This window comes from Seriola aureovittata, chromosome 4, assembly GCF_021018895.1.
Source record: "Seriola aureovittata isolate HTS-2021-v1 ecotype China chromosome 4, ASM2101889v1, whole genome shotgun sequence".
Taxonomy (NCBI): Eukaryota; Metazoa; Chordata; class Actinopteri; order Carangiformes; family Carangidae; genus Seriola; species Seriola aureovittata.
In genome coordinates this window covers 6,960,496-6,984,643 of record NC_079367.1, presented here as the reverse complement: position 1 = coordinate 6,984,643, position 24,148 = coordinate 6,960,496, and the positions used below count along the sequence as shown (strand labels likewise).

Here is a 24,148-nt window from a genome sequence, read left to right as displayed (position 1 = left end):
AAGCCTTGAACACTTGAAGTGTGTGTATCATAATACATCCATGCAATCCCTGGAAACATTCCTGATTATTTACAGCACACGTGTTGTTTTGTCCGTTTGCATGTGTTTTCTTTAAGTTGCAGTGTGTTGAACTCTAAGGGCCACCGTACTTTTGTCTTTGATTTTAATTCACATTATTGTTTTGCATTATGACGTCATGTTTACTTGAGTGGCTAATGGGCATCCAAATAAATAAAAGGTCATAACCTTATTTGTTTCCTGCTTCTGTCTCCACAGCTCCCCAGCATGTTTGGAGACCTGAGGTCGACCTTCATCGCCCTGATGATTGGATCCTACGCCTCCTCTGCCGTCACCTTCCCCGGCATTAAGGTAACGTTAATTTAGAGTCATTCACTTCAGCTAATTCTTCATTTACCCCCAAAAGATTCATTCATCCGTCCTCATCCTCCTCGAACATGAAGTCAGAAAGAATTACGCTGCTATAACAGCATGTGTCGCTGATTCTTCATTGTGATGTATTGTGTTTGGGTGCCGCCTCCCCGCCTGCAGGTGATCTATGACCTGGGTGCCACCTTCATCTCCATCCTGGTGGTCTGGGCCGGCTGCGCCTGCCTCGTCTTCTTCAACTGCTTCGTCAACTGGCCCCTGGAGCCCTTCCCCGGCCCGGAAGACATGGATTTCACGTAAGATAAACAGACACGCGCTCGTCCTTGCATATAAACGTTTGCGAGGCCTCCAGCTATCATTGCTAAGCAGCTATTGTAATGCTGTTAGCTAACCTCAGATTATACTTCCTGCAAATGGATTCTTGACTGAGCCAAGGCAGCCTGCATTCTCCACAGAGATCACCGCGTTACCACACACACACATGTACACACTCATGTGCAGTAAATCCCAGTGTAATGCAGCAGAGGCCAAGTGAGCCCTAAAGACAGGAAAGACCATAAAGCCAGACGATCAGTCGGCTTTGCTCTCATTCACCTGGATCTTTTCCTCTCTGTCCGCTGACATTATCTCTCTCCCTCATGTTTTCCTCTTCCTGTTTTCATACATGACGTCTGCGTCTTCTTCCTCAGGGTGAAGATCAAGTTCAGCTGGCTGGGCTTCGACCACAAGATCACGGGGAAGCAGTTTTACCGGCAGGTGACCACTGTGGGGCGCCGCCTCAGTGTGGGCAACTCCATCAAGCAGCAGCACCAGCCGACCAAAGACCTGGCCACGCAGGAGGCCAGCAAGCTGTGCCTGTCCACCGTCGACCTGGAGGTCAAGTGCAAGGGCCAGGAGGAGAGTAAGTCCTGAAACATGTTCCCGTAATGTTCGGAGCCTGTAGTGAGGTGCTAGTGAAAGTAAAGCACATTCACAGCTTCTCTCAGTATCCCCAACATGCTGCTGAGAGAGTGTCACTGACATCTGAGTCTGTGAGAGAGAGGAAATCCAAATGGCCAAACAGATCTTAAAAAAAACACATAAAATCAACAGAAGTGTCTCTTGTGCTCAAACGATTCAGTCTTCAGCAAAAGGCAGTCCCACTATTTGTTGTCTCCCCTTATGCCAGCTTATGAATATTCATCCGAGCGTCTCGAGTCAGTCTGCCGCTCGGGTCGGCGTTGTGAATGAACTGAGCGGCAGAGCTGGCGGCCCGTGTGCCAGGTCCGTCTGAAAGCCCCGTGACGGACAAAAAGCTTTCCAGACAACAGAAGCAGAATAACATGAGGAGCTGTTATCATCACAGTTTGATTCAACACACAGCCCGATGCAAAGCCGACACAAAATGGCTGTAAAACATTATTGTATGTTGTATAAGATACAGATACAATAAGAAGGACGTTGTGTGGACAAAACAGGAGGTTATGAAGTACTAGATACATTATGCTGCACTGTTGAGGGACTGAGTGGAGCGTGTTATGTGAAGGTTGTAACTCGTAACGACTAATCCACAAAGAATCCTGACTCTACGTTAACGCTTTGGCCTCTTTTCATGCATACCTTCTGTTTCTGGAAAACTAAACTCTCATTAACCTAATTCCCAGCTGCAACAGGCAGCTGTTTTATATGGGGAACAAAAACAACTGATGAACACAGTGCAAGTAACGTGCACAGGACAGGACAGCAGATAGTTAGCGGCTCGTTGGTGAACATGAAAATCAATTATCTTCATTCTTTCTCATGTTTAAAGATTTTGAGTCTAAAGAAGAGAAGATTTAAAAGATGAGTTTTATTTTGTGTAACTCGAACATTCAAACTCCCACATTCACATGGAAAATACAGCGGACCTCAGTGTCGTGAACAGTCTTCCTCTCAGGGAACTGTTGCGTGTAAATCAGTTTAACATGTGGTTGGAAAGTCAGCAGCTTCACCTCTTCCTCTTAGCGGTGAGCAACACAGAACCTCAGGGTCTGACCTACATCTACACAACTACCCCTTACATCCCTGTGGTGCCCCTAAATTACCCCTTTACCTCTGCCCTACATCCCTGCTGGGCTAACCTCTGTTACCCCTACACCTCCAGCCCTCCTCGGGCCGTCCTGGCTCTCACACCGTGGCCTGGTAGTAGTGGTGGGGTGGGGGGGTGTCTCGGCCTCTTTTGTACCAAATGGACCGTGGAATCGGTTCGGACCCCGTTCTTAGAAAATCTGCCCGGCAGGTGTGTGGTATGTCGGTGGGGAGCTGTAGAGGAGCATTGTTGTGGAGTGAAGTATCAGCCAGTGCAAGTGTGTGTGTGTGTGTGTGTGTGTGTGTGTGTGTGTGTGTGTGTGTGTGTGTGTGTGTGTGTGTGTGCGTGTGTGTGTGTGTTTGGAGTGCAGTCAGGATGCTCATGGTTGGTTTCATAACAGCTGGACATGTTCCGTCTGTCAGGATCTTTAAAGAGGTCCATATTACACACTCGCACACAAACCCGCTCCCCTGCTCCTTTTGCTCTAATTTGATGGAAGCTGTGAACGAATCAGTTTATTTTCTTATTACTTTATTTATTTATTTATTTATTTTATCACCAATAAAACACAAATGTTGCAGCTGCACTGACTCAGCAGAGCCACAGTGAAGTTGTGAAACTAGATTTTCAGGCAGCACTGAAGACATATATATTTTGTGTCTCTAATAACTCGCCATCTTTTTGTGCATTTTAAAACTGATGGTGTTTTATGGTGCTACGGCGACTAGCAGCTTGATCAGTGCATTAGTAACTCTGCTTTATGCTACGCTAATCAGCAAATGTTAGCATGCTGACACGCTAAGCTAAAATGGTGCTCATTGTACCTGCTAAACATCAACATGCTAACACTGTTACGGTGAGCTTGTTAGCATGGTGGCGTTAGCATTCAGATAGCATAAGTCCAGCATTGGCAGAAATACAGATGTGTTGTTAATGTTAATGCACATTTTTTTCTTATATCATGATCTGATTGTAATAATTCTGAAGCAATCTGTGGGTAGAGCTGCTTATTACACATTATAATGCCTCACAAGCATTACCTGCTACCTGTTACCAAACAATCCCCTTAATTAAGCCTCTGGTGGATACCTGTCGTTCTGGGTAATAAACCCATCTCCTCCGTCTGTGCACCCACATTAATTGGTTTGTCCAGCGCGTCGCCAGATGGGCAGTTGAGTCCATTTTCCATTGGTATTCACATCTTTGATTAATGATCAACTTTTTACCCAGAATCCCCCTTTTGAGCCCCCCCACCCCCACCTGCCCGCCGCAAAGCCTCTTGTGCACGTTAAGACGTGTTGCCGTGGCACCCAAGGGCTGGTGGGAATATTCAGATGACAATCTCTTCACTCCACCCTGACAGAGGGACAGGGGTGTAGTTTCCCGTCATATAAAAAAGGGTTTAGACAGAGAGAAAATTCAGGATTAGAGGCAAGTTTGGACTTGTCTGTATTGTGCATGAAAGTTCACCGAGTATTGTGTTGCCTCACTGATGTTTTTCTGACTCTGAGGCAACATCTGTCCCATCATTTCACACTGAAATTCTACTTAAATGTCTCTTTATGGAAGTGCAGTGGAGTTCCCCTTTAAAACTTTATCTGTTACATGTTGTCCAGCAGCGAGGTTCATATTTTATGGTAATAGGAGATGCCTATTGTTCACCCAGAAAATAAAATGGATAGAAACCAATGTTTAAATCTGATATTTCTGCAGCCTCTTTTATCTTTCCGGGGAAATCACAGACATCTTTGAGCTCATGAAAATACCTTTTAATATACAACCTGCTGCCAGATAACAGGTTGAAAAGGAACTGCAGTTTTCCCCTAATGTTTGCAAAGGGAAAATTATGAAACTAATGTGCAGAGTGCTTAATGTTGCATATGGAGCTCGGTAACTTTTTGAGTGTTTGGCGAAAATGCTATAAAACAACAATTCATGCAGCTCTGTCCAGGAAAAAACCTCCTAATCGACGTAAACAACACTGTTCTGAATCATATCTGTGATAATCCATAATAAGTCGCTGTCTGTCTGTTTCTGTTTCGTATATGAACAGACTGATTTGATCTTGCCCCGACTCTAACGACTTCTTCTGTCTCATTTCCTCTGCAGCTCAGTCCTTCATGAAAAGTATCTTCAGTCCCATCTTCTTGCTGAGCCTCATCACCATGTGCGTGACCCAGCTGCGCCTCATCTTCTACATGGGAGCCATGAACACCATCTTGGAGTCCCTGACGGAGGGAGACCTGAGCACAGGTGTGTAGAGGATGGACTCTGTGAATGTTTATCCTTTAACATCCGACATGTAACCGTGCTGCAGGGAGTGTGTTTACGTCTTCTTCTCTCTGCTCTCTGACGGACACCTAACAATCCTCCCTCTGCTGCTTTCTGCTCAGCTGAACCGCCCCAACATGGCTCGTTGTTAACTCGGCTCCATCTTTCCTTTTCCGTTCCTCTCTCTCTGTCGCTCTCTCTTCTCTTTTCCTGTCATGCTGGCTTCCTGCTGCTGTTGCAGTGGAGAGGATGCAAGTGGGTAAGAGACCTCAGGCCAAAGTCACAAAGATTTAACCACCTACACTCCTCACCTTCTCTCCTCAGCTGCTTTATCTGTCTTTGTGAGAGCATGAAGTTTGAATAAAGTGTGTGGTCGCGACCTGAAAAAAAGCTCTTTGACGTTCACAAACTGTCTTCCTGTCAGTGTGTTTGCTTGTGCGTTTCCCTCTGAACTCTTCACACCATTCATTTCACCTTCAAAAGCTTCAAAATACAGCATTAAAAAGAACAGGACAATAACTCCATCTGTACTCTCGCCTGTCTCCCAGTGAGCGTTTACACGTCCATCTTTGGCGTGCTCCAGCTTTTGTGTCTGGTCACCTCTCCCGTGATCGGCTACGTCATGGACTGGAGGCTCAAAGACTGCGAGGACGAGAATGACAAGAGCGTCAAGAGGTGAGGGTGCACTCGTAAACACACACAGAAAAAGAAAAAGAAAAAGCAGCTGATGGAAAAACAGAAAGAAAAAAAAAAGTCTGACTCTATTTTATTCTGTTGTGTTCTGTTAGGGAGCCCGGTCAGCCCCGTCGCCCCGACAAACAGATCCAGAAGATCGTCAACGCCACCAGAGCCTTCATTTTCACCAACCTGCTCCTGGTTGGCTTTGGAATCACCTGCATCATCCCCAACCTGCACCTCCAGGTAAACAAAGAAAACGACTTTATTTCTGTTCAACTTTGCTTTTTTTGAGGGGGGGTGGGGAAGGGGGGGGGGGGGGTGCACATTTCCAAGCACGTGCCGCTGTAGCCCCGAGTGAGTCTCTTCACAGAAAGCGTTAACACTGCAGAGACTGGGAGATGTACATGATGTTCAGACGGGAGACATTCACATGGCAATGCAGCTACACTGAGATTTCTAAGTGCTCCGGTGACACCTGGTGGACGAAAGAGTCATAGCATGTTATTTACTGGTGCTGAATCTCATTTACCAAAGATGAAAGCCATTTCTCACTGAGGACAGAGCAGCTGCCAACTGACCCGGTACATAATGAAAGATATGTGTATTTTTAAATGTTCTGTTTTCTCCTCCTCTTCAGATTCTGTCCTTCATCCTGCACACCGTCGTCAGAGGCTTCATCCACTCCGCAGTCGGAGGCCTCTATGCTGCTGTGTAAGTGTAAAGTGTAATGGCATAATTAATACACAATGATACAGCATAACACCATGAATAGAATATATTGACTAGAAAGACTACATGAGCATTGCACCGTAATGTGACTGTGGAACATCTCATGTAAGAGCCTTTTTCACCACATGTGAAGGGGGTTGAAGGGGTTGATGTTGATCTCGGAGAACTATTTCTTTACGGAGCTTCTTTGTGATGTCATATTGAAACAGGAAGGGGGTCTTTCCCATACTTCTCCCCACAAAGTTAAAGGTTCAGTCTTCTCAAAAAAGATCATGTTACGTTTGAAAGAAGAGACACGTTCTCTTCCTCTCACAAATGAGAGTTGAGTTTTAGCATTATCCCATAATTCTCACTGTTGAGCCAAATATAATATATATACATATATTGAATTGTACATACATGTAAAAAATTGAGACCTATTAGACATTGGAACAATTTCATATAATGAAATATATATCTAGCCCATACAAATATGTATGTTTATGTATGTGTGCTTATGTTGTAGACATATGTACATCCATCTTTAACCTTGTCAATAAATGTGATATTATATATGTAAATATAAAAGATCATCATTTTAAGACACTTGCACATATAAATGAACAATATATCGTTAATATATGAGATCACAACATGTTGATCATATAGATATTTTTATTATATATACATATACAAATTTAATGATTCATATATGTTATAAACTTCCATCTTCATATATTCAGAAGATGTAAATGTGATAATAATATACCCCATTATATTATTATATATATTACATAACCTTTAGCTCACGTAGAAGTCGACGTTCATATATTTTTCTATCCAAAAGCTCAAGTACGTCCTCAGTGTAGTGATGACACCTGTGTGACTTTACCATCTGAAACATGCTGTTTGTCCCCCGCAGGTACCCGTCCTCTCAGTTTGGCAGCCTGACAGGGATGCAGTCTCTGATCAGCGCTCTGTTCGCCCTGCTGCAGCAGCCTCTCTTCATGGCCATGGTGGGACCCCTGGAAGGAGACCCTCTCTGGGTACGATGTCACAAATACCTGGTTATTTATTTATATATTGATTTATTGAACAATTTGAGAGTTTTAGTCAAAGGCTCACGTCGTGAATGTCGGTTGACCCTCAGGTGAACGTGGGCCTGTTGGTGGTGAGCATGCTGGGATTCTGCCTGCCCCTCTACCTGCTGTGCCACAGCCGTTACCTCCAGCGCCTCAAAGACGAGCAAGACGAGGATCCCAAGATCTACGTCCAGATCAACAACGGTAGCAAGCCCGAGGCCTTCGTCTAGAGCCGGAGAGAGAGAGAGAGAGAGAGAGAGAGAGAGCGGAGAATTCAACACCAAAAAAGAGAGAAGAAGAAGAAGAGAAGGAGGGGAGAGCGGTGGAGGTCAACTGCCTGTGTGAGACTCATGATGAATACATTCACTCTGTCCTCCAACGCCTCTCTCAGTTTGTCTGATGACTCACAAATCCCTTACATTCCCCACACACACACACACACACACACACACACACACACACACACCACACACACACACACACACACACTACAACACACACACCCTCCATTACACTGCCATATTGCCGCTTGGCCAAACATGACTGTGACACCCAGTTTCACCCTCCTTCATCCGTTGAGTATACACAGTGAGACAAACATACACATCCTCTCCACCCCCCACCCCCCCAATGTGTGGGGGCTCACCACACCCCTCCCCCCTCCCTTGGACTGCATCTCTGGAAACGAGGAGAAAACAGAATAAATGGGAGAAAGAAGAAGAAGAAGAAAAAATGATTGGGGACTTTTTTTTTTTTCTTATTTCTACCCAAGTGACTCTTCTTCTTCACTCTTTTCATTTTTTTTTTATTTCACACTGTTACATGTGCCACTGACAGTCGACTGGTTTAGCCTCCGCCAGTCTTACTTAAAAACCACAGAAGAAGAAGATGGAGAAGAAGATGTAAAGTGAGGAGACAAATTCTCTGTGACAGTATTGTGCATCTAAGACACATGACTTTTACCACCTTACAAGAACTGGTGCGTTGCCAACACACGGTAACCATGGAGTAACTATGGAGTTACCGTGACGACCTTTACATTCTAATTGGCCCAGGTTTGTCTCTACACTCTCATCCCTCTTAGACAGCCGCACAAGTGGCATCTTAGGTCCCGACACGCCTCCGCTTCCTCTCGTGCTCGAGGGCATTACCTGAGTCAGACTCCACAGACTAGCAGCAGCAGTATTGGTAGCAGCTGGGATCAAAACACACACGGTCAGGTGATGCACGTGACGCACAGATCAGTGAGGAGGAAACACGCCAGAGGTAATGCAGTGTGACAAAGTGCTCTCTGGTGTTTGATAAACTACACTGCATGATGCCAGTGATGCCAGCGCTGGTCCTATATTAACAGTTTCACTCAGTCACTAGCGCAGGAAGACACTCAACTCGCCATGTCGGTCTGGTTTTTGAATTCCTCGTGTACCGTTTGTTGTTTGTTTTTGTTTTTTTTCAAATGTATTTATTGCAATATGATCACAAGATGTGCTGTTCAAACTTTTTACCCCCCTGTACCTGATCTGTGGAGGAGGCCGTGTGTTTAGAGTAGGTAGACGGGGACGAAGATGTTAGATGTAGTGTGCCACACACACACACACACACACACACACAAACACACACACACACACACATGCACGAGTTTTGCAGTTTGGGTTCGTCGTAGCAATAAGTGCTTCTGTTGGGTCACACAGACAGGTAAATATAAATGTACATTTTATGGACTGTATTGATAAAAAAAAAATCACAAAGGGTGCTAGTTAATTACAGAAATGTGTTAATTTTTTTTTGTGTATTTTGCTTTAAAGGGGCAGTTGAAGTCATTTTTAACACAAACAAAACAACAAATCGCCATTGATTTACTAACAAGACCTGCTTCTTCAGTGGATTTCCAAAGAACCAATCAAGCTACCATTTCAAACGACTACTTTGCTCCTTTGTTTCTTATCAGTTTTGTGTTGTAATTCTGCACCGTAACGCAGCAGCAGCAGCTCTGGGAAACTTGAACTCACCTCTTACAGACATAAAGGGACATTAGCTTGAAGGTAGCAGGCTGATAAAAAGACACGTTCCTCCAGCTTCTGAGAAACAACACAGACGACAGAGAGTCTTTGTCTTTGAAAGAAAACGACCCAGAGCAGAAGAAGCGTGGAGTGTGTAGACAGCGATACAGGGAGATAGTAATTGCGATTTGACTCAGTCTGCTGTCTTCAAACGCCATAGAGTGAAGCTCCTCGGATATTTTTTAACTCGCAGAGGCATTTCCAAAGACAGCCATGACCCTCAGAGTGCCTCTCTATGTGTACAGATGATGGGAGGAGTGGATTCAGGCAGGATGTGGCACACCCAGTCCCTCTCTCCCTCCCTCCCTCCCTCCCTCCATCTATCTATCTATCTATCTATCTATCTATCTATCTGTTGCTTTCATCCACCCATCGTCCCACAAACACGCCTTGAAGTGTTTACTGACGACAGAGCTGAGAGACGAGCCTCTGCCACCAACCAGAGGCGCCCAGTGAATGACTCAAGTGAGAAATGAATGGCACGTGATGCACTTTAGACTCTAAAATGGACCTCAGTCATGTATTTCTGAATGGCCTGCCCCCCCTCCCCCTCCCACTGTATCGTACACGCAGTGCATGGCTGCTTACTAGTGGTGCATGATGCAGAGAATGTATACTCGGAGCTTCAGATGTAGATTTGTAATTCAGAACATGGGAAACGGAAAGATGCTGTTATTTTTTTATACTAAAAACTATTGCTTCACATGTTCATTATGTTGCCTTTATGTGCACGGACAGTGTGGCAGAGTCTTGTCTCTCAGTTCAGGAACTTGTGTGGACGTACGTTTATCAGAGCTGCACATTCATCCTCATTAAACTGCATGAGTTTTATTATCTGTAGACGATCAGAGAGAAATGTATGGAGGAAAATAAGCGCCCAAATTCAACTGTACAAAGAACTTTGGTTAAGTGGGAAAAAAAATGTGCTTTTGTAATGAAACTAAATTCACATTTGTACATTTCTATGCTTCTCAGTTTGAATGTTTTCACAGGAAAATGAAATGATGCAGAAGAAAGTAATGAATCTCCACACAATGCCAGAACTACATTTATTAAAGGTGTAAACTTTGGGTGAACATTGAAATCAATTGAATGGGATTTTCAGTAAACATACATAGATAGTATGCAGGAATTTGTTATATTCTTTTTTATGTCTTCTTCATGTCTTTTTCTTTATTACTTTTGTATTTCTTTATTTAAAAAATGACATTTTCGTATCTCTAAAGTACAAAGAAAAATCTAATTTTTGGTGGCAGCGGAGACAGTGATAACTCAGATATCCTTCTCCCCCAGAACAGATTAAAATCTTTTTTATTTGTCAATCTTTATTAGTACATTGCAGATACAAACCTACACAGAGACAGGGATCCGTTTGTATTTTTATTGTGGGGAATAATTCTTATATCTTCAAATGCACGACACAGACGCAAAGATCTGTGTTGTTGTTGTGTCGACTCTAAACACCAGTTTTGTACTTGAGAGATGAAACAACATGAATCTTTATTTAGAAAATGTACGGATGTGAATTTGCTGTGCTGTTTACATGAAACTTTATTTACGTTTGTCATTCCAATAAAACAAATATCAATAATTATGGCACTAGTTTTCCTCCATACGGGACCTCTGCGCTCTCGTATCTCGGCTTTGTGACAGGCAGGTTCAGATGTTCTCTGACGCAGTATTTAGCTATGAATGTGGGTGATGATGGACATTGATTTTTCATTTGCTTGGTAACCCATCGTGAACTCGCTCTGTGGCTCAACATGAAATCAGCCAATATACAGTCAGTTTGTCCTAAACCACAAACCTCTGTAGATTTAAATGACACGTTGTGACGATGACGCCTGGGTGAACGAGTGATGAGTTATCAGGGGAAATCTTCACTCCCTGAAAAACGGGGAAAAAAAACTAATCAGCACTTTCCTTCACTGCCGTACCTTAAACGCCTCACCCTGTCCTCAATGCCATCACCTTCCTGGTCCCTTGGATTGGGATTCTACATTACAGTGGTTTGGTTTATTGATTGATGTATTGATGAATTGTTTATTCTCTGAAGATGAATCCTAGCGTGTTTGGTTGTGGGTGTTTTTATGGCTGTGTGATTTAGCTGAAACACTGACGCCCCCCCCCCCCGCATGTATTTTTTGTATCTTTTGCCGACCATGTTTCCGTTTATTTTCGTTGTCTTTCATTCTACTTTTCTTTTTTTTTTCCTCTGATGTTTACGAGAATGTGTATTTTTCATGGTCTTATATTGTATATTTGGTTTTTCTTTTGTCTTGTACCACAGTATAGCCATTTGTCACTGACATCCATTTCAAGTCATGCTGTTTCAACTGAAAGGAAAAAAAACAAAAAAACAGATCAATATATGAAGCAAAATAAACACAATAATTTGTATAAATGTGTCTTGTTGTTTCTAATGATCACCACACGGGACATTACTCCTTCAGAGCAGCAGGGGTCAGACTCTCACTCTAATACTTGGACTTTATCTGGAGTCAAACAGATTGGAAATATCAGCTGGATACATGCAGAAGGAAAGTGGTCTCAGACCTACGACCCCACTTTAGGTGAAACCTGTTGGGCAACATCAACCACACAGTTTCCTCAGTGTTGTGTTAATCACAGAGGAACATCCTGAGTGGAAATAAACTGTCTGATTCGTCTGAAATAAACAGGTTGAGCCAGAGTCGGCGGTTTCTCCCTCTACTGGTCTGACCACAGTCGGGCGTTGACGTGCACACACACACACACACACACACAACACACACACACACACACACACACACACACACACACACACACACACACACAGCAGGGTACTCCACCCTCTGGGAAGAAAAGGAGCCATGCACTATCCTTGTGCACCAGCTGATGGTCACTGAGCTGTAATCATCGACACAGTGAACTTCACAACACGCATCGTAACCTGTAACCTCATGTATGACTATGTGACGCCACATACTGTTTAATCATGTGTTGGACTCATTAGGATCCACTCTGCAAATAACATGTGATTCTTTCTATTTTATACCAAAACAGACACATGTCAATGCTGAGACTACTGCTGCTTAAAGTGGCACTACCACCTATTGTTCTTCCAGTATAGAATAGAATAGAATAGAATAGAATAGAATAGAAAGCTTCTATTGTCATTGTACGAAATTAGGAGTGCTACTTCTGATCAGTGGAAACAGAAACACAAGTTAAGATAGACAGAAGGGCACAAAAAGAATATTGCACTTAAAATATAATAAATACTATAATAGTATATATAATATAATAGTATATAAGACAAAGAAACGCCTGGACATAGTTTTATATTTTTGCCAATTCTCAGCTTATTCTTTCAGTCAGTATCAAGTTTTATACATCATATGATTCAGGAGAACCTACACTTCCTTCATGGTGCAATGTAAAGTCACCATCATGCATTATCTTTGTGTAAGCACACAATATTTGAACAAACAAAAAAAAAAAAACGCCCAATGAAAAAGCTTGTGTTTTGTTGAATTACTCCATAGTCAACCAGGGAATTTATTTTCTTTAATGTGAAAAGTTGTATTTAGGTGTTTTGGAGCTCCATGTGAAGTTTTGTGCAAATAAACTTTCGTGTGTGGTATAGTATGATATAGTATAGTATATAGAATAGTATAGTGTAGTATAGTATAGTATATAGTATATAGTATAGTGTAGTATAGTATATAGTATAGTACAGTACAGTATAGTATAGAATAGTATAGTATAGTATATGGTATACTATGATATAATATAGTACAGTATAGTATATAGAATAGTATAGTGTTGTATAATATATAGTACAGCACAGTATAGTATAGTATATAGTATATAGTATAGTGTAGTATAGTATATAGTATATAGTACAGTATAGTATAGTATAGTAGTAGAACTGGAAGGTCTAGAGCTGTAAGACAGTAATAAAAAGCACTATCAGTAGCTTCTGTCATGCACATAAAGTCATAATTACAACCTAACGTTCATGCTTGATAATTGCTTACCAACTGCACGTGAACGTCACATCTAGTTACCTGAAACTAAAGGTGGGTGTCTCCTCCTCTTTCTTTTTCCGCGCCCCTTCGCTCCAGCTCTCTCACGACATCTTCCAGGAAGAAAACCCCGAGGACAGGAGCGGCAGGCGAGTTGAATGAACGGCTCCTTGTCCGCTTTGACTTAAAGTAAAAAAAAAAAAAAAAAAAAAAACTTTTTCTGGAGGTTTCAACTTTGTCACAAGCTCGTGTTCAGACGGAGGAGCAGTCAACATGCTGATTAAAGAGTTGTGAGTATTAAAACTTTGTGAAACGGAGCCGTTCCTTCTTTATATCAGGTAGAAGACACAGACGGACACTCCGACTGCTGCCAACCTTATCAGACTTTTGTCAAATTATTAACTACATTAGAAAATGAGGCCTGGATCATGTGACCGTCGGATATGAAGCTGAACTGCGTTGTTTGATCTCCGGTGTGGAACTCACAGAACTCCTTTTAAAATTAACACAATTTAAAGTTTATTTGGTTATTAGTAAAAGTTTCTACATGTTATAATTTGAAGTAAATATTTGTTTGGATTACTATGAGAATGAGAGTCCTTTCGGCATAAATGAATTTAACTTTATATTTAGAATAGCGGCGTAATTCAACCAAACCTTCAGGTTGAAGCTGCTAACCCGCTGACATTACACTGTAATTTGGTATGAAGGGGAAAGCTGTGGTTGCAGCCAGGCAACTGTCAAAGTCTAATTTCCATTGACTTCATTTATTCTTTGAAATATTGATTTAAGGCACAGTAGAAAATTAATCTCAAGTGATTAGAAAAGATATTAATTCATCAAGTATTTCATGATGAATTTATTAGGAAGACAGTCTTAAGTAGGAAAATGTTTGGGGTTCTCGATCCTGGCAAATAACATGACTTATGGGAGTTAAATCAGTCACAAACCTGCCTCAAAAAGCTTGACTGAAGGAAGTGAATGAATGAATTTCCCTTTATTTCTACCTTCTTGTAACTCCTGAGCCAGGCGGGTTTATGACTGTCATGTCATATGCACATCATCACTGGAAAATCATCCAGTAGCTGGCTGTCATATGATCATGGTGCAAAGTGCATGAAAAGACTCAGCCATGATAAATTACAATGCTGAGGGAGGGTTGTCCCGGGCCTCAAAAATCCTGGCTGTAACATGAAATTAATTTTTTTTTAAGTGAGACAGACTGTGCGAACTGTGGAGGGTTAACGTGCTGCACATCCTTTTTCATCACACCGGCCATAAAGTTCATGCTTGGAGGGCTCCTCTTCCACTCTGATCTGTTCTAATGAAATATTCAGGCCCTGCTAGACTGGCAACAGGTGGCGATTAATTGCCTATTGTATCAACTCACACAAGAGAAGGACACACACACACACACACACACACACACACACACACACACACACGCAGCGTTTCCACCAGAAGTTCCAGGCTTGTTTGTTTGTTCTTTCGCAGAGTCAGTCTTGATTACAGTTTTTTATCGTTTGTTCTTCCTCTTTTTTTGGTTCCTGCAATAGTGGGACGCCAGCAGAGAACTAACTCTTCACACCACTTCCCGGTGTTGAACTGTTCAAAGCGGTTCTCTCTCCGCTTAAACTGCTGAGAGACATTAGTAGTTTCATTAGCTCCCCGTTGAAGCGTTTTGTCTGCCATGTCAAGATTGGCTTGGCCGTTACCTCTGCTGGCCAACTAACTGACACCAACTCTATTCTTGGTGATCCCTTTCCCCACAGAGGCGCTGCACTGTTGTGCTTTCCATGTCACATTAATTTAGAAGTCCTGCCTGTGTTGAAATCAAACCCACTCCCTGTGCATGAAGGCACAGGTGCTGGAATAGGACAAGACTCGCTGTCCCCCTCCCGCTTTCAGGTTTCATGGTAATAATAAAATGTGATCATCTAATGTACGTACGTCGTTTAAGGTCTGCTAGGTAGATTCAGCCATCATGCTAAGCTAAGCTAAGCTAAGCTAAGGTAACCAGCGGCACAGACGTGAGCTTGGTGTCAGTTGTTTCATCTGTCTCTGGGCATGAAAGTGAATAAGTGTTTTTCCCAAAATGTTGAACTATTCCTTTAAATTCCACCTTTTAGAAGCAGTTTTCAGATTAAATCAATCACTGGTTCCTTCTGAATCCATATCGTTGGACATGTTATATAATCAGAAGGCCGATGTTGGCATGTTTACCTACGACAACATCTCCTTATTCTTACAGCTCGACAGCTGAACTCTGACTGTAGTGTTTTCTGTCTTATTACTTACCCTGATGCCTCCCTGTTCTCCCTCTCTCTCTCTCTCTTGCAGCCGAATTGTCCTGCCAGTGTCCGTGGAGGAGGTAAGGACTCATTTGTTTACTTTTGTGTTTACACGGACAGCACATGCCAATCGACATGACATTCCGGTTGCATCACATGTAAATCACATGTTGTCTTGGCGAACAATCCAGCGTTAAAACGTTTGATAAAGGCGTGTCAGGACTGTTGTACTCCACAGAATCACCACCTGCAGAGGGCTGTATTTTTCTGCTCACTGTGTATTAGAAAGGGAACTGAATAGAATAAAATAGAATATAATATAATAGAATAGAAAGCCTGTATTGCAACAAAATTAGGATTGCTACTCCTGATTGGTGCATGTAAGTTAAAACATATTACACACAATACATCACACAGTTTAAAAACAACCTAGTTTTGTGGAGACTGCTGTAACGAAACAGGAAGTGGACTGCTATTTAAGAGCATGATGTCATAACTATTCGCCTGTCCCGTTCAAACGTAGCTGCGAAACGATCTCAAGATGAAACAAAACGCCTGCTTCAATTATTATTATTTAGAAGATTTATAGGACGCAAATGTTTTTTTTTTTGTTGATAAAACGTTATTAATAGTTTTCTCTTAGTGACGTTTTCCCTCGCAGGAATGCTGTCTGAAAAGGCAGTCGATCAACATATTTCACCTATCGCCGCACATCTGTTCTCACCGCCTTTACGGACGATTATAGGCAGAACACTTAACTTACACTTAAGTGGCTGCCGCTCAGTACAGTATGTGCCCAGACGTGTGTTGTTGTTGTTGTTGTCGCCGCCTTTCGCCGCCTGTAGATGCCCTTGCAGTTTAAACACTCAGCTGTAGCTTCATATCAGGTGCAGAATGTATTTAGCTGTGTTTAATCTACCACACCACCGGCTGCTGCCATCTTATCACAAGAGCAGTTTCAGCCTCTTCACCTTTCCTCCTCATTAGATTTATGGGAGAATCACCATTTTTTTGTTCTTTTTAATTAGTATGTGAACACCTTCCTTTATTTTACCTAACGACCAGTGACTCAATCTACGCTTTAATCCAAATTTTCCATACAACACTGGACTCTTTGTTTCTGCATTGCTTCACTCAGAGCAGTAGCCAGTGTTTCACTAAGCCACATAATCACAGTTTGCTGAATGACGGGCTTTTCCTCTCTGATCCGTTTCAGTGTTAAATGTTTTCTGTTAGTTGAGTAACTAATTGTGACCATTAGAACAACTGGAGCTGGATTAAATCTGAGTGTAATCTGGGCATTTGATGATGCAAAGGTGTTTGGAGACGAGGTCGAGTGGGTTACCTTGTACAACTGGGCAGTTTGTAATGTAAGATATGTGATTACTCAGGTTTGCGTTGCTGTTACATTTCATCACATTCAAACCTTTTCTTGAGTGTAATATTTCACAGAGCTGAAAACTTGTTGATAACACAACAATTGAAATAGTAAAAGGAATAGTTGGACAATTTGGGAAACACTACTTCACTTTCTTCAGGCACAGTCAGGCTTCCTGTTTCCAGGCTTTATGCTAAGCTAAGTGAGGCTAGCCAGTCTCTGGTTGTAGCTACACATTAACTCCACATTAACATGAGGGTGGTGTCGATCTCCTCATGTAACTAACAACTAAGTCACATTGAAGGAAAAAATGACAAAACTTTACAGGTTAAAGCTTCTCGAGTTTCAATATTTGCTGGTTTTCTGAGTCTTCCATGAGGAGGAATAGAATATTTAAAGGTTATATATATATATTTTATATATATTTATATTATTTATATTTATCTTTAACTGATTAAAAGTATTCCAGTGATTTTAGTGTCGTGCTTCCATAAAGTTAGGGGACTAACAAGAAACAATTATCGAAATCAAAGCATCAGTGTCCAGAATATCCTGACTTTAGTCCTTAGCATGAGATCCAGCACTTCCCATAATGCAGTTTGATTGCATCTATAACCCGTCAAGTCTGAGAAATAGCCACATGTTCCAACCACCCAACTTTAAAGTAGGTGTTATGATAAAAAACTGAAGACATCATCAGGGTTAATTATTTTTAACCTGATGAAGCGTCTCCACAGAGGAGATGATCCAGCTGTTTTCACAGATGCTGTAGTATTCATGCTCATCATGAACAAAATTAGCTCATTAATAGATGGTAGAAGTAGTTGTTTGTTGCAGCGAGGGATTGAAAAATGATTTGATGCCTAAGGAGTAAATGAGCGTCAGTGAGCCAATCAGCGGGCAGCATGCTTGGACCAAGATCTAATAATGCTGGTGATTGGCTGTTTATTTACATGAACACGTTCGAGTGTGTTCGAGCTTAAAAATAAAACTAAAGTAAAACTAAATTTATACTGTAATGTGTTGTAATTTTCTTTTTGTTAAAATGGATTTCATAAAATTGGTATAGAAGTCAAGGCATCGGTGTCGCTACCAACAGCCCTGATTAATACAATACATTCACAGATCACAAATCATACATTTTAGGTAATGTAACAGCTCGTTCATTGAATTGTGTATTTTTTTGTTATAATATGTGATGGAATTACATATTTGAAATCCAAAGTATTCAGTTACTCTGCAGCTCTGTCTGCAAGAGGACACAAGTTTCAACAAGCAAACCCTTGGGAGGATGTTGTTGCTCGGGGCGAAGACATTTAGACGGTTATTCAAGTGCCACTGAAATGCAACATATTCTCTTTATAAGTAAATAAATAGAGCGTTCATTCTCAGTCCACACCTCGTCTTTTGACAATTGATGTGAATCAGCAGGTTCATGTTATTTTCTTTCTTCTGACAGACTTAGTTTCAACGTGTTCAGTCCGGTGTTGAGGGCCACCTCCGTTCAGGTTCAGCCTGTTTGTTGTTTGCAGCTGAATGTCGTCTTCCCACCCCGGAGCTTGAGCTCAGTAAAAAAAATCTGTATTACGTCTGACTGTCCTTGACAATGAGAGGACCTACTGGTTAAACACGACAAGTCACATTCCTGACTTCCTACTCACAGTGGCAGGCCCAACATCCGCAGCTACCAAAATAGGTTGCTAGCCTGTAGCGGTGCTCTGTCTCCGGGGAGAAGAGGGTTTGGCTCGGTTCAAACGCAGCAATTTTGTCTGGCTGAGCTGCAAATGGCAGAAGATGTGTCGATGTCAACTTTCACACAAATCCACAAAACATTTATTAATCTCACAGGGGCAATAAAAAACCTATCTAAGGCGAGCAGTGTTGAATAAAGCATCACAGGAACAGCTTACATGTGTCAAGGGTTCTTTTATGTGTGTTAAGTAGGAGTGTGCTGTCCAGGCTGACAGCACCAGTGATGTGAGTCACTCTTTCCAGTGTCACAACACTTTTGCCTGACTCAGGAAGGGCTTGAACTAAGGGGACTGGAGGAGGAAGAAGAAGAGGAAGAAAGGGGCAAAAAAGTCAAGAAAAAGCTTACTGTGCTAGTTTTTTTTTTTTTCTTTTTCAATGCTGACGTCTGTGTCTGAGAAAGGAAAACGGTTAACTCACGGCCACTGACATTAATGGTTAGCACAGGTCATGACAGAAGGATTCTCACAAGGGGCTCTTCCAACATGTCGACATTCACGTGTGTTGTAGTATTTCTCTTTTTATCTCTTAGTCTAACGATCATTATCTGAATCCTGTTTTTTAATTTTTGAGCTGCTCAGTGCACTGAGCTAAATGCTAATGTAGAAGCTAGTAAGGTGTTTTTTAGGAAACAATATTTATAAAATAGATAAAATAACCTTAGCCCATCTTTTGATATGGAAAAGAAAAAGAAAAAGCATCTTATGCATTATTCTTTTTTTGGCCACTTGAGGGCAGCGGAGCAAGCTGTGAACTCACTGGGTTTATCAGAACTTTAAGCTTGATAGGAGCAAAGGTTGTGGGACTTTTGACCAAAACAATGAGCTGAAAGATGCTGAAATCCTCCACAGCGCTGAGGGACGCTGATGAGTCGCCTGTGGCTTCCTCACTTGCAGAAACCCCACTGACATAACACATTTGATTTGATCCAACAGTTAAAACGTGTGCTGTGAAAAAGCTCCAATGATTCACAAGCTGTCACTACTGAAAGCTATAGCTTCAACCAGAGAGGGAAACTTATCACTAAGGGCTGATTCCTTCCAAAGTCTCAGAATTGATCAGCTTTCCTTTGATAGTTTCCTTTTATCCACCACATAGATTCATATGTAATTTAACCTCTGCAGCCATATATTCTCAGGGTGAGAATAATGATTAATCTGTACATAAACAGTAAATAACCGTGCTCTCCTCTTTTCCCCTTCCTCCAGTACCAAGTGGGCCAGCTGTATGCAGTAGCAGAGGCCAGTAAGAGCGAGACGGGTGGAGGAGAAGGTGTGCAGGTGTTGGAAAACAAGCCCTATGAGGAGGATGGAGAGAAGGGACAGTACACCCACAAGATCTACCACCTGCACAGGTTGGCTGCTCCACACTGCATATCTCCGACCACATAGGAAGTAGCGGAAAATATCGTAACACTTTCTTAAAGGGAAACCCCGATAAAAGGCTTTATAAGTTGTAACTAAGGAAAACTTTACATCGATGTCTGTCTGTTCGTCTGCAGTAAAGTGCCGGCTGTCATCCGTGTGATCGCTCCCAAAGGTTCTCTGGAGGTTCACGAGAAGGCCTGGAACGCATATCCTTACTGTAAAACCAGTGAGTCCCTCCCCACCCCTCACCCCTCCACATAATCACATCACACTGTGACGGAAGACAGTTAATCATTTAACTCTGCAAACCATTCTCCGTCTGTGTCTTGTGTGGTCTCACTGTAAAGTAAAGACCAGCTGACAATTAAAAAATCTGTATTTTCTAAATCGTTGTCTCTCTTTCTCTCTCTGCTCCGTTCCTCCCTCCTGCACGGTCCGTCTTTTCCTCTGATGCAGTCCTTACAGTAAGTATTTTAAGTTTACAAATAAAATAATAAAATACTCTAATGATGGGCTCACACACCGGAGCTAATGTTAACACGTGGACATTGATGCACTGTGCCTCTTTTTGTGCACATGGAACAGTATGTTGACTGACCCCACCACGTGTGTGTGTGTGTGTGTGTGTTTGTGTGTTTGTGTGTGTGTGTGTGTGTGTGTGTGTGTGTGTGTGTGTGTGTGTGTGTGTGTGTGTGTGTGTGTGTGTGTGTGTGTGTGTGTGTGTGTGTGTGTGTGTGTGTCCACGCTTACAGAATACCTACATGAAAAGCAGCTTCATGATTAAGATCGAGACGTGGCACAAACCTGACATGGGGGATCAGGATAATGTAAGTCATGTCATCCAGAAATGCTACGAACCACCGTACACTTTCAGCTAATACATTACAGGTGTAGTTGAATATATCAGTTGGACTCAATGACGAGAAATAAGCGATTAAAATGACTGTCTTGTGTTACTGCTGTGTTAGTGGAAGTTAAAGAATGAATTAGTGGCGTTTCTAGTGTTAGACTGTGTTTAAAGAGCTGTTAATCAATCCAGAAGTCATTGAGGGTTCTAATTCTGTGTCGTCAATATCAATGGTGGGCTGCCATTTTGTTTTACGTTTGTATCATGGATTTAATCCGGCCCATGCTTGGCCCACATGCTTATGTTTCCACGGCCCGAGTCTGGCCCATATCCAGCATGATCGTCAGATGCTGCTTCCATTTCTGGGCCGATTCTGGCGCGCACACAGAAAATGGAAACTCTAGAGGAGAACAGTGGAAGTATATGGGCCAGATTCGGACCGGGGACCCAGGCATGTGTTGGGCCATTAAGATTTAAGATGTTGGTCAGTTGTCATTAAGTCTGATATGTTTACTTTGCATTTACCTGACTGACGGTTTGATTCTTGCCTTGCTGCAGGTGCATGGACTAGACAAAAACTCATGGGCAGCAACTGAGGTTGTTAACGTTGACATTGCGGACAGAAGTTGCATAAATCCAAAGGTAAGAGAAACACGCATGTGTTTTAGAAACGAGCGCAGGTTTTTCTTCAGATTTCTCCCGTCAGCAGCTGATTGTTGAGTTAACACATCGATCTGCTAAACATTCAGTTTGATAAACCTGCTGCTTGTTAGGCTGCTTTATATTTGTCACAGCCACGCCGTTTATCATTGCACTGGTTGCATTCACTCTTTAGGACTACAAAGAGGAACATGATCCAGCCATCTTTAAATCAAAGAAGACGGGTCGAGGGCCTCTGGGACCGGACTGGAAGGTACGACACCTCGTCTCACTTCACCTTCACTGTGGCTCGCTCTATTAAAGAAATGACATCATTGCGTTTAAAGGAGACTGTGTTTTAATGTTATCTGTGTCATCTGTGTGTTTGCAGAACGAACTCGCTAACAACCCCAACTGTCCACACATGTGTGCCTATAAACTAGTCACTGTTGAATTCAAGTGGCTGGGACTACAAGGCAAGATAGAAAACTTCATTCAAAAGGTAGAAAATTTGTTGTTTATGTTTGTTTTTTTTTTAAATCAGAAAATCAGATCATGCATATATCACCCTGTACTCTTGTCTAATCTTCCCTCTGTTTTTCTGTCCAGGTGGAGAGGCGTTTGTTCACCCACTTCCACAGACAGCTGTTCTGCTGGATCGACGAATGGTTCGATCTGTCGATGGATGACATACGACGTATGGAGGAAGAGACAAAGAAGGAGCTGGATGAGGTGACTGAACACACTCATTAAAACAAGAACTGTTTCTTACCATAACGTGATGCGTTGATACGTTGACATAACACGAAAAAGATACTGTCAGTGCCAAGAAAACACTATTTAAATCACATAATATGACTGATGTAGACAAGATATTTTCATGTATTGTGGGTGTGGGTTCATTTCTCCAGTCAAGCAATGACAACGAAAAACACGACACAGTTAAACAAATGTTAAGTGTAACATAAAGTCTATTTATATACAGTATTTTAATAGTATGGAAGTGAACCATAAAGATTCAAGGATCAAGGAAAAAATGTATATAACTAACAGATAACTGAAACAGTATCCACAATTAAAAATACATACAAATAAAACAATGACAACAATATTATACAAGAAAAATATCCCACCAACTAGATTCAGTTATATTTTTATCCATTTAAAGTGAATCTCAGTTTCTCACCTTGATCCACTGTATAAAAGAGAGAGGGCAGGCTGCCTTCCATATAATGAGTTATAATTGTCAAGCAAATGCTACAGCTACTGACTGATATTAAGGAATGCTAATGCTATAAATGGATTCGGGTGTATTGTTTTGCTCCCAACAGCGGTTTTTGTGCTAAATAAAACAAATCAGGCTCTTTAGTACATTTCTGAGCGACGTATCTCTCTCTGTGCCGTAGATGAGGCAGAATGATGAAGTTAAAGGGATGTCAGCTGAGGACTGATTGCAACTGACGGGCTAACACAGTGAGTATTAAACTACAGTTTTGCTGAAATTTAATATTTTAGCATTTTTGAACAGGATTAATCTTTTTTTTTTTTTTTTGTTCTCTCTGAAACAGGAGGATTTGACTTTCTTCAGCAAGTTCAGACTCCTCGCCTCGGACACTGGACCTAGAACAGCTTGATAGGCATAATCAAGAATACCACACTAATATCCTAGTACAACTTGCTCTTAATAAGAGCTCATTATTGTAAAGCATGTGTGTGCATTTATGGACTACATTTGAATACAACCATAGGAGCTTTTTTTTTTTTTTTTTTAAGAGACAAGTTTGCGAGTTGGGGAATCCGTTTTGGGGATGAAAAGTTCTTGCTTATGCCTATTCGGTCCTCTTAAATTTTAAAACGCTGAGGAACAGGTGTGGGTTGTCGCTTAAGCAACATTCCTGATTACTGATATCCTTTTTTTTAATGGCAGTTATTTGGGTTTTGTTCTATTCCTTGATTTTGTATTTTCCATTTCTCAGTGATTTATTGTTTACTTACCAGAGCAAGTCTTCTGTCTTCTCTCTACGCAAAAGCTCCAGAGTTAAATTTTTTTATTTTATTTTATAATTGACAAATAAAATAGACACCAGTGCTTATGATAAATTTCTTCCCTGATCTCACAAAATACACTATTGCTCTGTTTTCTTAAACTACACAGCATGACATGGTAGCTGGAGGCAAAGTTATATCGTATGAGGTAATTACACTGAAAATACTCCATCAGAGACATTTAATATACAGCGTAGTCCTGGTCTGACAGCACCATCTGCTGGTTGTGCGGTTTGTTTACCTTTATTTGATGCAAGCTGCTGTGTTTTAATTATAACTTTGGATTGAGGTTTTGAGTGTTAGTGATGATAATATGTAAGAAAAACCTGAACTCTGAGCAGATCTCTAAATGATTGACACATGAAGCAGTTGTCTTGATAACTGTTAAATAAAAAAAAAAAAGTTTGGCCTAGGCTCTGTCATTGTAAGTCTGTGTTCAATGAAATAACCTGTATTTTAATGTAATGAGTTAAATGACTGTGTAGTTTATTAAAGACAATATATTTGTTCCTTGCTTTTTGTGTATTTGTACATTTTACTTCACTCGCAGCTACAATAAAACATGAAGTGGGATTATTTCAGAATAGA

General features: G+C 41.6%; 2 protein-coding genes and 1 long non-coding RNA gene across 4 annotated transcripts in view; 2 read left to right on the top strand and 1 right to left on the bottom strand.

Annotated features, from left to right (window-relative positions):
• Positions 1-11,637, top strand: part of LOC130168071 (large neutral amino acids transporter small subunit 4-like) — a 31,184-nt gene extending 19,547 nt beyond the window's left edge. The window contains exons 6-15 of one of the 2 annotated variants that reach the window (XM_056374651.1): positions 277-369; positions 550-683; positions 1,077-1,288; positions 4,544-4,687; positions 4,947-4,964; positions 5,254-5,380; positions 5,494-5,626; positions 6,021-6,094; positions 7,014-7,137; positions 7,242-11,637. In XM_056374651.1, the coding sequence (XP_056230626.1) occupies positions 277-369; positions 550-683; positions 1,077-1,288; positions 4,544-4,687; positions 4,947-4,964; positions 5,254-5,380; positions 5,494-5,626; positions 6,021-6,094; positions 7,014-7,137; positions 7,242-7,403 (1,221 nt within the window). In that variant the 3' untranslated portion in view covers positions 7,404-11,637. The remainder of the gene's footprint in view (positions 1-276; positions 370-549; positions 684-1,076; positions 1,289-4,543; positions 4,688-4,946; positions 4,965-5,253; positions 5,381-5,493; positions 5,627-6,020; positions 6,095-7,013; positions 7,138-7,241) is intronic. The other variant, XM_056374652.1, reaches the window with a different exon arrangement.
• LOC130168074 (uncharacterized) lies at positions 6,997-13,409 on the bottom strand. The gene is made up of 3 exons (XR_008827374.1): positions 13,286-13,409; positions 7,217-7,399; positions 6,997-7,133 (listed from the first exon to the last, which is right to left on the bottom strand). It is a non-coding gene; the product is annotated as an uncharacterized LOC130168074 (long non-coding RNA).
• Positions 13,375-24,074, top strand: LOC130168073 (phosphatidylinositol transfer protein beta isoform-like). Its single transcript, XM_056374655.1, has 12 exons — positions 13,375-13,533; positions 15,584-15,614; positions 19,870-20,015; positions 20,163-20,254; positions 20,485-20,492; positions 20,781-20,855; positions 21,434-21,517; positions 21,711-21,788; positions 21,906-22,016; positions 22,124-22,246; positions 22,921-22,987; positions 23,083-24,074. Exons 1-11 carry the CDS (start codon positions 13,517-13,519, stop codon positions 22,963-22,965), a joined length of 810 nt encoding a protein of 269 aa, XP_056230630.1. The 5' UTR covers positions 13,375-13,516; the 3' UTR covers positions 22,966-22,987; positions 23,083-24,074.
• The last annotated feature ends 74 nt before the right edge of the window (positions 24,075-24,148 follow it).

Bases quoted from the DNA above. Each gene is read 5' to 3' on its own strand.
- LOC130168073 (XM_056374655.1), top strand. The intron at 20,016-20,162 runs GTTGGCTGCTCC...GTTCGTCTGCAG, and splicing joins AAGATCTACCACCTGCACAG to TAAAGTGCCGGCTGTCATCC. The intron at 21,518-21,710 runs GTAAGAGAAACA...TTCACTCTTTAG, and splicing joins GAAGTTGCATAAATCCAAAG to GACTACAAAGAGGAACATGA.